The sequence below is a fragment of the Rosa chinensis genome, chromosome 1, assembly GCF_002994745.2.
Source record: "Rosa chinensis cultivar Old Blush chromosome 1, RchiOBHm-V2, whole genome shotgun sequence".
Taxonomy (NCBI): Eukaryota; Viridiplantae; Streptophyta; class Magnoliopsida; order Rosales; family Rosaceae; genus Rosa; species Rosa chinensis.
This window is the reverse complement of record NC_037088.1, coordinates 46,905,078-46,917,027: the sequence shown is the minus strand read 5'-3', so window position 1 is coordinate 46,917,027 and position 11,950 is coordinate 46,905,078. Positions and strand designations below refer to the sequence as shown.

Here is an 11,950-nt window from a genome sequence, read left to right as displayed (position 1 = left end):
CCAAAAAAAAAAAAAAATCATTGTCATTGGATGTGTCTGTAACTCTCTCTCTCTCTCTCTCTCGCTGAAGGAAGAAGAGGGGTAAGCAAACGTTGTATCTGGGATTGCGGTGGTTTGTTTCTCCAAAAAATTGGCCGATTTCAATATGGGATGTTGCTAGAAGTTATTATTTTGTTTATTATGATTTGGTTGGGCAATAATAAAATCATTAGTGGGCAATAAAATGATTATTAGAAGATAATAATAGGATTATTGGGGGACAATAATAAGATTATTTATTTGGATAAACCTATTAAAACTTTCAAAATTAAAAACATCTTCATTTTTCACTAATTATTGACCCCTAATAAATTTGTTATTTGGGGGAAATAATATGATTATTAGGAGGCAATAATATGGTTACTGGGTATTATTAGGGGCCAATAAATTCAGACGCCGGAATCCAGTCACCGGTCCGGTATCTGGATTCGGGTCACCGGTCGCCGGATTTCGATCACCGGAGTCTGCGGCCAGCCACCGGTCACAGGAGTCCGACAAGGTTTCCGATGACTTCTTTCTCTAAGTGACAAAGAAGAAGAGGGCAAAAATGTCTCAAAAATAAATAAATAAATAAATAAATAATTGGGTAATAGGGAAATGATCTCTTAGAGTGTTTGGGTAAATGGACAATCTCTAAGTGTTTGGATAAGTGAATAATTTTTATCATAAAATTGTGTAAATGGTGATTATCCCAAAGTTTAAAGGTTAACAACAGTGTGTGAATCAACAACAATTAAAAAAGTGAGCGGGAGTAATGGGGTAAATTGGCAGCTTGGGAAAACACACGGAATAAACGGCTATTTTACCTTTATTTGTCGACCAAAAAAAATGTTAATTTACGAAAGTAACACTACTGCTTACTCTTCTAATGTTGTGAAGCATTTAAAGACCAATCAAGGGCTATATAGACTTTTTGTTTCCAGAAACTGTCACGTGTTCAAAACTGACACTGCTTAAATCACAGGGACCCGAAACAGAATTCCAAAAGCCGTCCCGACTTCTTCAACCGTCCAACTTCTTCTTCAAATTTTCCCGCCAAAACTCCCTCCCCCCCCCTCTCTCTCTCTCTCTCTCATTTTCTCTCTCTTCTCCGAGACTCCAACCATGTTTGAGCTCCAACTGAACCAAGGGGCCGTTCTTCTCCGGAAGGCCGTGGCGCCACTCGTCGACCTGGCCGACTTCGCCGACGTCGAAATCTCCCCGGAGGAGGTGATCTTGCTGACCGCCGGCAACCCCGCCATCTCCGAGGAAGACTTCGTCGTGCTGCGGATTCCGGAATCGACCTTCGCTCGCTTCGTCTGCGACTTTGCAGGGTCGTTCGTTCTCAACCTCCGCCGCTTGTATTCCAATCTGAATCGCGCCGGCGACGACGACGCGCTCACCATTCACGGCGACGACGGCGACGATCTGATCGGCTTCGTGACCGTGAATTCCGGTCAGTACCGCTTTTCTAATTTCGCCTTTCTTGGGGTTTTCGCTTAATTCTCTAAGTAATTTTGTAAGATTAGTTCTTTCTTGGAAATGAATCGAACTTAATTGGACAATTTACCGGCACCGACTTGAGAAAATTTTCCGGATTCCTTTCAGTTAGGGTTTAAAGATTTCCGGTACTAGTTGTTTTCATAGTTGACGGTAGTTTCAGTTGGTTCTTGCAGTTTACTGCAGTTTTCCTTTAAACTTGGGAATGAAGATTTCCCAGAGTAAGCAAGAAACTTTATGGTGTTGCTTTTGCAAGTTTATGGTGGTTTTAGTTGGTTCTTACGATTGGGCTATGGTTAGTTGACCCAACGATTTTTCATTTGGGTTAATGGTCCTGTTTCTGGCTTTATCAGTTTCTTGAGGATTTGTGTGTTACTTTCTGCATCATCTGTTAGATTTTGCTTATATTGTTTTGCTGTAAAGCCTATTTAAAGATGGATGAAGTATCTGCATTCTGAATCTTAATGCTTTTCTTTTCTGTTTAATTTTCTCTCTAAATGAAATAACAGGAACTGGGGAGTTTGGTTTCTCTGAAATGGAATTGTCTGAATCATACGCTGAAGGGTTGGATTTACCAGAGTTAGATTATGAATATCGAGCCATCATTGGGATACCTTCAGAGGAGTTTAGACATCTTATCATACATCTGCACTACTTTGGGAATTCTGGTACTTATCATCTGCACTATATTCGTTTTCTTTGTTGTGATGGGCATTTACAGATTGGATTTCAGAAAATGAGCTTTTGCTTTGTTAGTTTTGAAGAGAACGTGTTCATCTTCATTGTATTACTTTATCATTTATGGTATCTTAGAGTCGCACGTGGTAATATTTGGTCTAGGGATGGAGTGCAATGGCATAATAATCTGTAGCTTGTATCATATTGTGATGAGCTTGGTTGTGTATAACAATGCGCACTATTAGCCTATGACATATTGGTATAGGATTTTCCGATGCCTGCTATGTCTGGTTCGGAGTTACCAAACGAAACCATGGTACATGCCATTTTGAACTATCTTGAAATGTTATATACTCTCACAGACCAAATATGGTTGACCACTTGAACCTATACATTGATCGACATTTATGTTGTTCAAATCTAGGATTTTGCTATCACCTTCAAGTAACTTTTGTTTGTTGTATCACAATTTCTTGCTCTCTGGTTGAGTTGCTGCTTTACACCATTCGCACGTAGTAACTTCTATCTTACTCACTAGACTCTTATGTGTCATTGCAGTTTCTGTACATGCGACCGATACTGAAGTCCAGTTTTCTGCAGTAAATGAGGAGGTTGTTTACAGGACAGAGGTAATTTAGCACCATTCAATTTTAGAATTCCTTCCCATAGTTTCTTTATATATCTGTGGACGCCAGTTTGTTGTTTTATATTATGACAGCTTGGATTTCTGAGTTCTAATATGTTAGTTATGGTTACCAAATTAGTTTGCAGATATACACAGCATTAGAAAATAACTGAGTTCTAATTTTGTTAGTATTATACTATTATCTGTCATAAACTTAAGCTGAGTCAGAATCGGAAGGAATGAACTGATGTAATTAACCTTTAAATAATGCGTTGTTCCTACAAATGATCAGTATTTTCTCGATTTGATGTTGTGTCTTGTGTGCAGCTTGGGGAATGTATTATTGGGGGTGTCCAGCATGAACATCCAGTTTCCTTGATCTTCAGTCTCCACTTCCTCAGCGTCATCCTGAACGCGTGTCTTCTGTCAAACATTGTATGGTTGCTCCAGTCTGATGACTTGCCTCCCATGCTGAATTGCCCTGTTGGTTCAATAGGCAACCTCATGTTTTACTTTCACTGAAGGCCATGATGATATAGGAGCCTGCTCCAAAACAATCTGAGAACTTTCTGTGACCTGATTCTAATGATGCAAACTTCTACATACATATTGATACATTCTTAAAGAATGTGCTCTTGATCACAAGTGTAAATGACCCACACAGGATGATGTGAGAGGTAGTCGAAAACTCACAAAATGGAAAATCTCTGTTTAGTAGATGTACATAAACTATAGAAATGTTTTGGCATGAAGGATTATATCATCCCAATCCTTTGTGAATTGTGAACAATTAATGCAGCAGTTTACTTGGACAATAATTTCGCTGTGTATATTGCAGGTATATAGTTGAGAAATCAGAAATTACTAGATAATTTCTATGGTTTTGTTTTGTTACTGAAAATTCAACCCTCCTTCATTAGTCTCCTTCTATACTTATCTTCCGCTATCAAAGCTAGTCTTCTATGAGATCTCTGTTCTGCATATTAAAAAAATTTCAATAGTGTTACATTGAGCATTCCATTTCTGCTTCAAGAGATTCTCTCTCATGTCAATCTAATTTATTAAGTATACTTTAATTATAAATCCCAGTTATAGTGCAGACATTATAGGAGACCAAAATGATAAATTTGCTTAAGAAATATTTATGTTTTTGGTCTGAGAAGATAAAATATGAACAAAGGCATTACAAGATACCAAAACCAAACTTAATTATATAACTTGTTTTCCTTTTTCAAAAGTTCTGATTTGATTCAGCCTTAATAACCAAGATATTAGGCTCCAAAATGAACAAAGACATTATAGTGCAGACATTATAGGAGACCAAAATGATAAATTTGCTTAAGAAATATTTATGTTTTTGGTCTGAGAAGATAAAATATGAACAAAGACATTACAGGATACCAAAACCAAACTTAATTATATAACTTGTTTTCCTTTTTCAAAAGTTCTGATTTGATTCAGCCTTAATAACCAAGATATTAGGCTCCAAAATGAGCGACACTATGAATCCTATATAATACCCTATTCAAGCTTTTTTATCCTCCATCTTCCAACCAAGGTTTGCTTTCTACTATCTTTGAGCTTTTCAGATCTTCTTGTTATCAATCGTCTTCTTCTCTTTGATTTCTTGTCCTCATGGCACCTCCTAATATTCCTGTTAATCCAGTCCCCAATGTTATCCGGTCCGAGAGTTCAGAAAAATACTTTGATTTGTCTGATGGAAAGTTTAATGTCAAAGGTGTTCCATTGCTCTCTGAAGTTCCAAGCAATGTCACCTTTAGTCCTTTTTATTCAATCTGCCAATCTTCTTCTGATGTTCCAACTCATCTGCTCAGCCGTGTCAGTGCCTTGTCCCACAAGGCAGGGTTCCTTGGTTTCAACAAGGAGTCGTCTTCTGATAAGTTGATAAATTCATTGGGAAAATTCGATAACAGGGATTTCCTTAGTATCTTTAGGTTCAAAACATGGTGGTCTACTATGTGGGTTGGGAACTCTGGGTCAGATTTGCAAATGGAAACCCAGTGGGTCCTCCTAAATGTTCCAGAAATCAATTCCTATGTCATAATCATACCCATCATCGATGGCAGTTTTAGATCTGCTTTTCAACCTGGTACTGATGGTCATGTCATGATCTTTGCTGAGAGTGGTTCTACCCAAGTGAAAGCATCGAAGTTTGATGCCATCGCTTATGTTCATGTGTCCGACAATCCCTACACCTTGATGAAAGAGGCCTACAGTGCTCTGAGGGTCCATCTCAATACCTTTAGGCTCCTTGAAGAAAAATCCGCACCAAATCTAGTTGATAAATTTGGTTGGTGCACTTGGGATGCCTTCTACTTAACTGTGGAACCTGTTGGTGTCTCCCATGGTGTAAATGAATTCGTTGAAGCTGGTGTACCCCCAAGGTTTCTCATCATTGATGATGGTTGGCAAAGCATTAATTTCGATGATGATGAGAACCCGAATGAGGATGCGAAGAATCTAGTCATTGGTGGGACTCAAATGACTGCTAGGCTTCACAGGCTTGAGGAGTGTGACAAGTTCAAAAACTACAAAGGTGGATCTTTACTGGGTCCTCATGCACCTTCATTTGATCCAAAAAGGCCAAAGATGTTGATATCCAAGGCAATTGAATTAGAGAATGTTGAAAAGGCTCGTGATAAGGCCATTCAATCTGGAGTCACTGATTTGTCCGAGTTCCAAAAACAAATGCAGAAGCATAAGCAAGAGTTGGATATGATAATTGGTGGTGGAGAAGAAGGCAGTGTTTCAAAAGAAGGAAGCTGTAGAAGCTGTTCTTGCAAGGCTAAAAATTATGGAATGAAGTCTTTCACATGCGACTTGAGAACCAAGTTCAAGAATTTGGATGATATTTATGTATGGCATGCTCTTTGTGGTGCCTGGGGTGGTGTTAAACCAGGTACAACTCATCTCAATTCAAAGATCATCCCCTGCAAAGTCTCTCCAGGACTAGATGGTTCCATGTCTGACCTAGCTGTGGTGAAACTAGTTGAGGGTGGGATTGGACTTGTCCATCCTGATCAAGCTGGTGATTTCTATAATTCTATGCACTCTTACCTTTCTGAAGCTGGTATCACAGGAGTCAAAGTGGATGTTATTCATGTAAGTCTATCCTCACATAATTAACCTGTTTAAGTTCTACTGTACATAGCGATCGTCTTCTAATTCAATGCTTGTATGAATGAATTTTGATTACAGACTCTCGAATATGTATCTGAGGAATTCGGAGGCCGTGTTGAGCTTGCAAAGGCTTATTACAAGGGGCTGACTTCTTCTCTTGTAAAGAACTTCAATGGAACTGGACTTATTGCTAGCATGCAACAATGCAATGATTTCTTCTTCCTTGGAACAAAACAAATCTCTATTGGAAGAGTTGGTAAGAAAATCTGTATTGTTGATTTGGTCTTCTAAAACTTAAAGCAGTATGTACACTAACAAATCGGTATTGCAGGTGATGATTTTTGGTTTCAGGATCCAAATGGAGACCCCATGGGAGTTTACTGGCTACAAGGTGTCCATATGATCCATTGTGCCTACAACAGCATGTGGATGGGTCAATTCATTCAGCCTGATTGGGATATGTTCCAGTCAGATCATCTGTGTGCCAAATTTCATGCCGGATCTAGGGCTATATGTGGAGGTCCGGTGTATATAAGTGACTCGGTTGGTGGTCACAATTTTGATCTTATTAGGCAGCTTGTTTACCCAGATGGTACCATCCCCAAGTGCCAGCATTTTGCTCTTCCAACTAGGGACTGCCTATTCAAGAACCCCTTATTTGACAGCAAGACTGCTCTCAAAATTTGGAATGTCAACAAGGTACATAAACCCTATCTACCCTTTTTTCTTTGGTATAGCCCATTGAAACCTTTTTTCCATTGGATACAATCACACTTGCTAATCGATTCTGTAGCTTGATTCAATTTAATGTATAACTTGGCACTCAAATTGTTACTTGTTGCACAGTTTGGTGGTGTGATGGGAGCTTTCAACTGCCAAGGGGCTGGTTGGGACCTTAAAGAAAAGAGAATCAAAGGCTACTCCCAGTGCTACAAGGAAATCCTCTATTCAGTGCATGTTTCTGAAATTGAATGGGACCAAAAGATGGAAGCCGCCCATTTGGGTAAGGCCGAAGAATATGTGGTCTATCTCAACCAGGCCAATGAACTCTTCCAAATGACCCCCAAATCCGATCCCATTCAAATGGTGATCCAACCATCTTCGTTCGAGATTTTCAGCGTCGTGCCAGTACAAAAGCTCGGCTCCAACAACACCAAGTTTGCGCCGATTGGACTGACAAACATGTTCAACAGTGGAGGCACTATCCAAGAGCTGGAGTATACAAGTGGCATGGAATCTTATAAAGCAAAGATCAAGGTTAAAGGTGGAGGCAACTTCTTGGCCTACTCAAGTCAGTCTCCGAAGAAGTGTTGTTTGAATGGTGCTGTAGTGACTTTTGAGTGGTCTGCTTCTGGTAAACTGTCCCTGAATCTTCCTTGGGTTGAAGAAGCTGCTGGAATTTCTGATGTCGTTCTTGTGTTTTGATATTTTTGTTCCTTTTTCTGATTTTCTATGCGAACTAAAATGTTCACCTAGAGCACTTTCCCATTAAATACGACGAGGATAATAAACTCTAAATTCTAACTTCATCCTCTGTACAATTCTATAATGAATGTGTTAAAATAAGAAGAAAGAGTGATGAGAATAAAGAAGAAGAAAAGAGACAAGATATATATAGGGTGTAGAAAAATGATGGTAAGGTATGATCATTTTATTTAAGTCATAATTTTTTTTAATGACGATGCATCAATTAAGGGCTTTGTTGTGCTGATGACATAATATAATGAGAAAAACTCAGGTACCGTCCCCAAACTATGCTGCCAAGGCCAATTTGATACCCGAACTCTCAAAAGTATCAATGTGATACCCAAAGACCTAAATTGGTATCAACGTGATACTTCAGTCAAAATTTTCTAACAACGCCGTCTGTTTGCTGACGTGGCAAGCACGTGTGTCCCAAAAAAAAGTGAAATGACAAATTTACCCTTTTTTTTTATAGAAAAATTCATCTACCGTCCCCAAACTATTTTGCCAAGGCCAATTTGATACCCGAACTCTCAAAAGTATCAATGTGATAACCAAAGACCTAAATTGGTATCAACGTGATTCCTTCTTCTTCTTCTGGGATCTTCTTCGTCTTCTTCTTCTTCTTCTTAGGGTCGCGACGCCAAGCAGCTTGGGGCTGAAGCTTCCAATCGAACCCGATACCGGTCGAATAACCTGCTGGTGCTGAGATGATCAACGACCCGTCCGCGTAAATTGGGGTCGTCGAGCTGTTGAGCGAGACGAGGTGTTCAGCCGGAAGGTACCGTGAGAGAGTGACCGTCGAGGCGGAGTATGTACGGTCTCCGAATGGAAGGCGGTCCAGTTCTAGGGATGCCATTTTAGCTATTCTTCTTCTTCTTCTCTCTCCTCTCCTTCTCCTCCGCCCAAACCATCACTGACGCCGCTGAGATGGATTTGTTGCAGGAATTGGAGAGGATCTCGGCAGCGTTAGTGATGGTTTGGGCGGAGGAGAAGGAGAGGAGGAGAGAGAAGAAGAAGAAGAATAGCTAAAATGGCATCCCTAGAACTGGACCGCCTTCCATTTGGAGACCTTACATACTCCGCCTCGACGGCCACTCTCTCACGGTACCTTCCGGCTGAACGCCTCGTCTCACTCAACAACTCGGCGGCCCCAATTTACGCCGACGGGTCGTTGATCATCTCAGCACCAGCAGGTTCTTCGACCGATATCGGGTTCGATTGGAAGCTTCAGCCCCAAGCTGCTTGGCGCCGCGAAACCCTAAGAAGAAGAAGAAGAAGGAAATCCCAGAAGAAGAAGGAAGAAAAAGAAATGAAAAGAAAAGGAAAAAAATGAATTAACAAATTGGCCTTGGTAAAATAGTTTGGGGACGGTAGCTGAATTTTTCTCTAATATATTGGTATGGTTTTTATGAATACCAAATTAATTGAAAAACAACATTAACTCTCAATTAATTGACTCATAAATTATTGATTGTTTTGAGTAATATTGTTATGGGTAAATTCGGTATGTGGAAAAGTAGCAGTTGACTCATCATGCTAATATAGGAAAGTAAGCTGATGTGGATGCTTAGTCACTGGACTGCAATTAACAAAAAAATTTGCCTGGATTACATTCAAAATAGGTCATGATTTTTAGACTTAAAACTAATTAACCCAAATTTTTTTACCTTCTTTTTTTCTTTTCCTAATATTAATATATCAGGGCACGTTCTTTCGCTCGATCTTGTGTTCTGCCTCTCCACACTCAAGTCAGAGTTATCAACTCAACTACTCGAGTCTTCCTAAACAAACAAACTCCTAAACCCTAAAGCTATAGCCCATGAAATCGCTATATGCTCACAATTCGCCACCCCAAATTAATATGTGAATGAATTGCCTTAAATTGAAGAAAAAATCGAACGAAATTTTATTAATCAATAAAATTATAATCCCAAAGCATGCAAAAGCTAGCATGCATAATAACTAAGATACATAAAAAAAATAAAATAAAAATTTAATCTGAATACGTAGTACTACTACCCATGCAGTCATGCCTCATGGAATTTGTAGATAGCGGCACAGGGTGGTGTTGAAGCTACTCCCACTGCCAGAAGGAACCTTCAACTCGCACGTATACTCCAAATTCCTTTGAAATCTCTTCTTGGGAACAATCTGTTTCTTGTACTCGTCTTGCATGTTGAGCTTGACAATAATATCGTAATAGTTATTTCCGCAGTTGTTCGACCCGCGGAGGTCATCGCCTCCGCCAAGGATCAGCCCGTTAAAGGACGGTGTTAGCCGTGTTTCGCGATTACGTCCTTGGGAGAAGGAGGCATAATTCAATGTCGAACCCAACGTCTGGTTTTTGTAGTTGGCAGTAATGTCAATGTGATCATGGTGGACACGGTAGAAACTGTTCGGGTTTCGAATAGTGATCTCAAGGGTGAGGTTGGAATCGGTGAGCAATGCACTGGTTACATGACACTTGACGTTATTCGGGCTCTTGGTGAGGACCAAACTCATCAAGAAGATAAGAAAAATAATTACCACGGGTACTCCACAAATAAATAACCATTTAATTTTAGTTATTTTACGGCGGAGGGCAGCACAGTGATTATCAAGTTGCCTTTGGGTGTTGTCCATGGCTGAGGGATGTTGGATGTTGTAGATAGTTAGGGTTATAACAATCCGCAGTGTGAGAATCCGCAGTGTGAGAACTATGTACCACAGGGCAGCGTATTTATAATAACAAATTACTTGGGATTTTTATTTCCTATATTTATAAGGAGAGCATGGGATTTTTATTTCCTTTTCTTGGCGTAGAAGGCATACTGGATTTAGTGTACCCAAACCAAATCGAGTAATCAAACCCTATGATAATATTACAAGGATCTGTACAGATTTTCTTTTCTTTTTCTTGTATATTAATCTAGAAAGCACTGAAATTTGATATGCACGATAAAATATGGTGATACGTGATATTTGAAAAAAAAAAAAAAAAAAATTAGCACACGACACGATGTCGACAAGATAATTAAAATAATTTATAATATTAAAAAAATAATTTAACACCTACTAATGAATTGGAATTACCAATTCTATCATTTTTTTTTTAAGGAAGGACGACAGACTATATTAAATAATAACAGAAGGTTACAAGGAGCGAGGCAAAAGCATCGAAATAAAACAATAAAGAGAAACAAGATGCACAGACGCATCTATAATAAAGAAAAAACAATCAAGGATAATAAGATGCACAAACGCATCTAGAATGAAAGGTAACCAGGATGTGACTTGATGTCGGACGACATCGCTGCACTGCACATGTCACAAAAGCAGTGTAAATGTAATAGTAACCGTAACAGTAACCGTAACCGGTGAGATGATCACCTAGGAGAGGTGATTCGCCCACCAGGAGTTCGAAAGTAACCGAGGATGTCAGAAACTAGAAAATTAGCAAACGAACTCCTAAGAACCAGAACCAATACCATAGCAATATGAGCAGCTGTCTCGGATCCAAGATCCGGAGTTGTAAGCCACCAGGATCCCAAATACGGATCCAAATCCGGCCCGAGACCAAAGTCAAGTCTGCCAAAGCAAACTTGACAAAAGCCCAAGCCCATTTGAATCTGATTAGGGCACCCAATCTCATGGGCACCCTAGCATCAGCTCCTCTCTGGCCACCAGAACATCTGTGCACCCCAGCCTGCGGCCGTCGAAAGTCACCAGTGGAAGAACCCACAACGCCACCCTCACCAACCACACCCAACCCCTGTGTTCCTCGTCTAATCATTTCGCCACACCACAGACCGAAAAACCCGTCGCTGAGAGGATTGAGCACCACGGCCAGCCGCAGCAACCTAATCCTTGACACAACCTAAAGCCAAGGCGAGAACTTTCGTCCAAGCTCCTGGCGCGCAGCAACCATCAGCCACCAACCTGAACCTACTGCAATCCAGATCTGGTTCGGGCCCCCCAGACCATAGTGCCGCCACCGATCTGATTGCAGATCTGCTGGAGCCACTCCTAATCCCAATTCGGACCTCCAAAACGACATCGAGATCCCTGGATCCCAAACCTTCCAGTCACCAGCAGCCACCAATCCTTGGCACCTAACCGAAAACAAATCCAAACCCCAGTGCAAAGCAGTCTGGGTAGAAGGGAAATTCATCGCCTCAAAATGGGTCAAAGACCTCGACTTCTTGGAGAAAAAAGGAAAAAAAAAAGAGGCGGCAAGGGCCGGACTCGACAGCTGTGACACCAGGGGAAGCACCAGAATGTTACTCCATCAGAGATGGAGGAAGGTGCAGAAACGCATCCCCATGGGCGGCGTTCTCTCAAACCCTAGCAGAGGGTTTTCGTATAACCAATTGGATTCATGTGTAACACCAATTCTATCGTAATAAGTTGAAGATAAAAAATTCCAAAAGATATAAAGTTTCGATGGTTTTTAACTTAATTAACCGTAGTCGTAAGAAAATCATGACACTAAATGACTAAATATACAAATAACATTCAAACATGATATGTGTATAAATTGTA

The 11,950-nt window shown here is 40.2% G+C and overlaps 3 protein-coding genes across 3 annotated transcripts; 2 read left to right on the top strand and 1 right to left on the bottom strand.

The window, feature by feature from the left end:
* The first annotated feature begins 1,141 nt into the window (after positions 1-1,141).
* On the top strand, positions 1,142-3,468 carry LOC112168051 (proliferating cell nuclear antigen). Its single transcript, XM_024305169.2, has 4 exons — positions 1,142-1,474; positions 2,028-2,186; positions 2,755-2,825; positions 3,149-3,468. Exons 1-4 carry the CDS (start codon positions 1,144-1,146, stop codon positions 3,341-3,343), a joined length of 756 nt encoding a protein of 251 aa, XP_024160937.1. The 5' UTR covers positions 1,142-1,143; the 3' UTR covers positions 3,344-3,468.
* A 988-nt stretch (positions 3,469-4,456) lies between these two features.
* On the top strand, positions 4,457-7,387 carry LOC112189944 (stachyose synthase). The gene is made up of 4 exons (XM_024329346.1): positions 4,457-5,944; positions 6,041-6,218; positions 6,294-6,661; positions 6,809-7,387. The coding sequence occupies exons 1-4, from the start codon at positions 4,457-4,459 to the stop codon at positions 7,385-7,387; spliced, it is 2,613 nt and encodes an 870-aa protein (XP_024185114.1).
* Positions 7,388-9,463: 2,076 nt separating this feature from the next.
* Positions 9,464-10,051, bottom strand: LOC112168040. Its single transcript, XM_024305161.1, has one exon. It carries the CDS (start codon positions 10,049-10,051, stop codon positions 9,464-9,466), a length of 588 nt encoding a protein of 195 aa, XP_024160929.1.
* Positions 10,052-11,950: the final 1,899 nt, after the last annotated feature.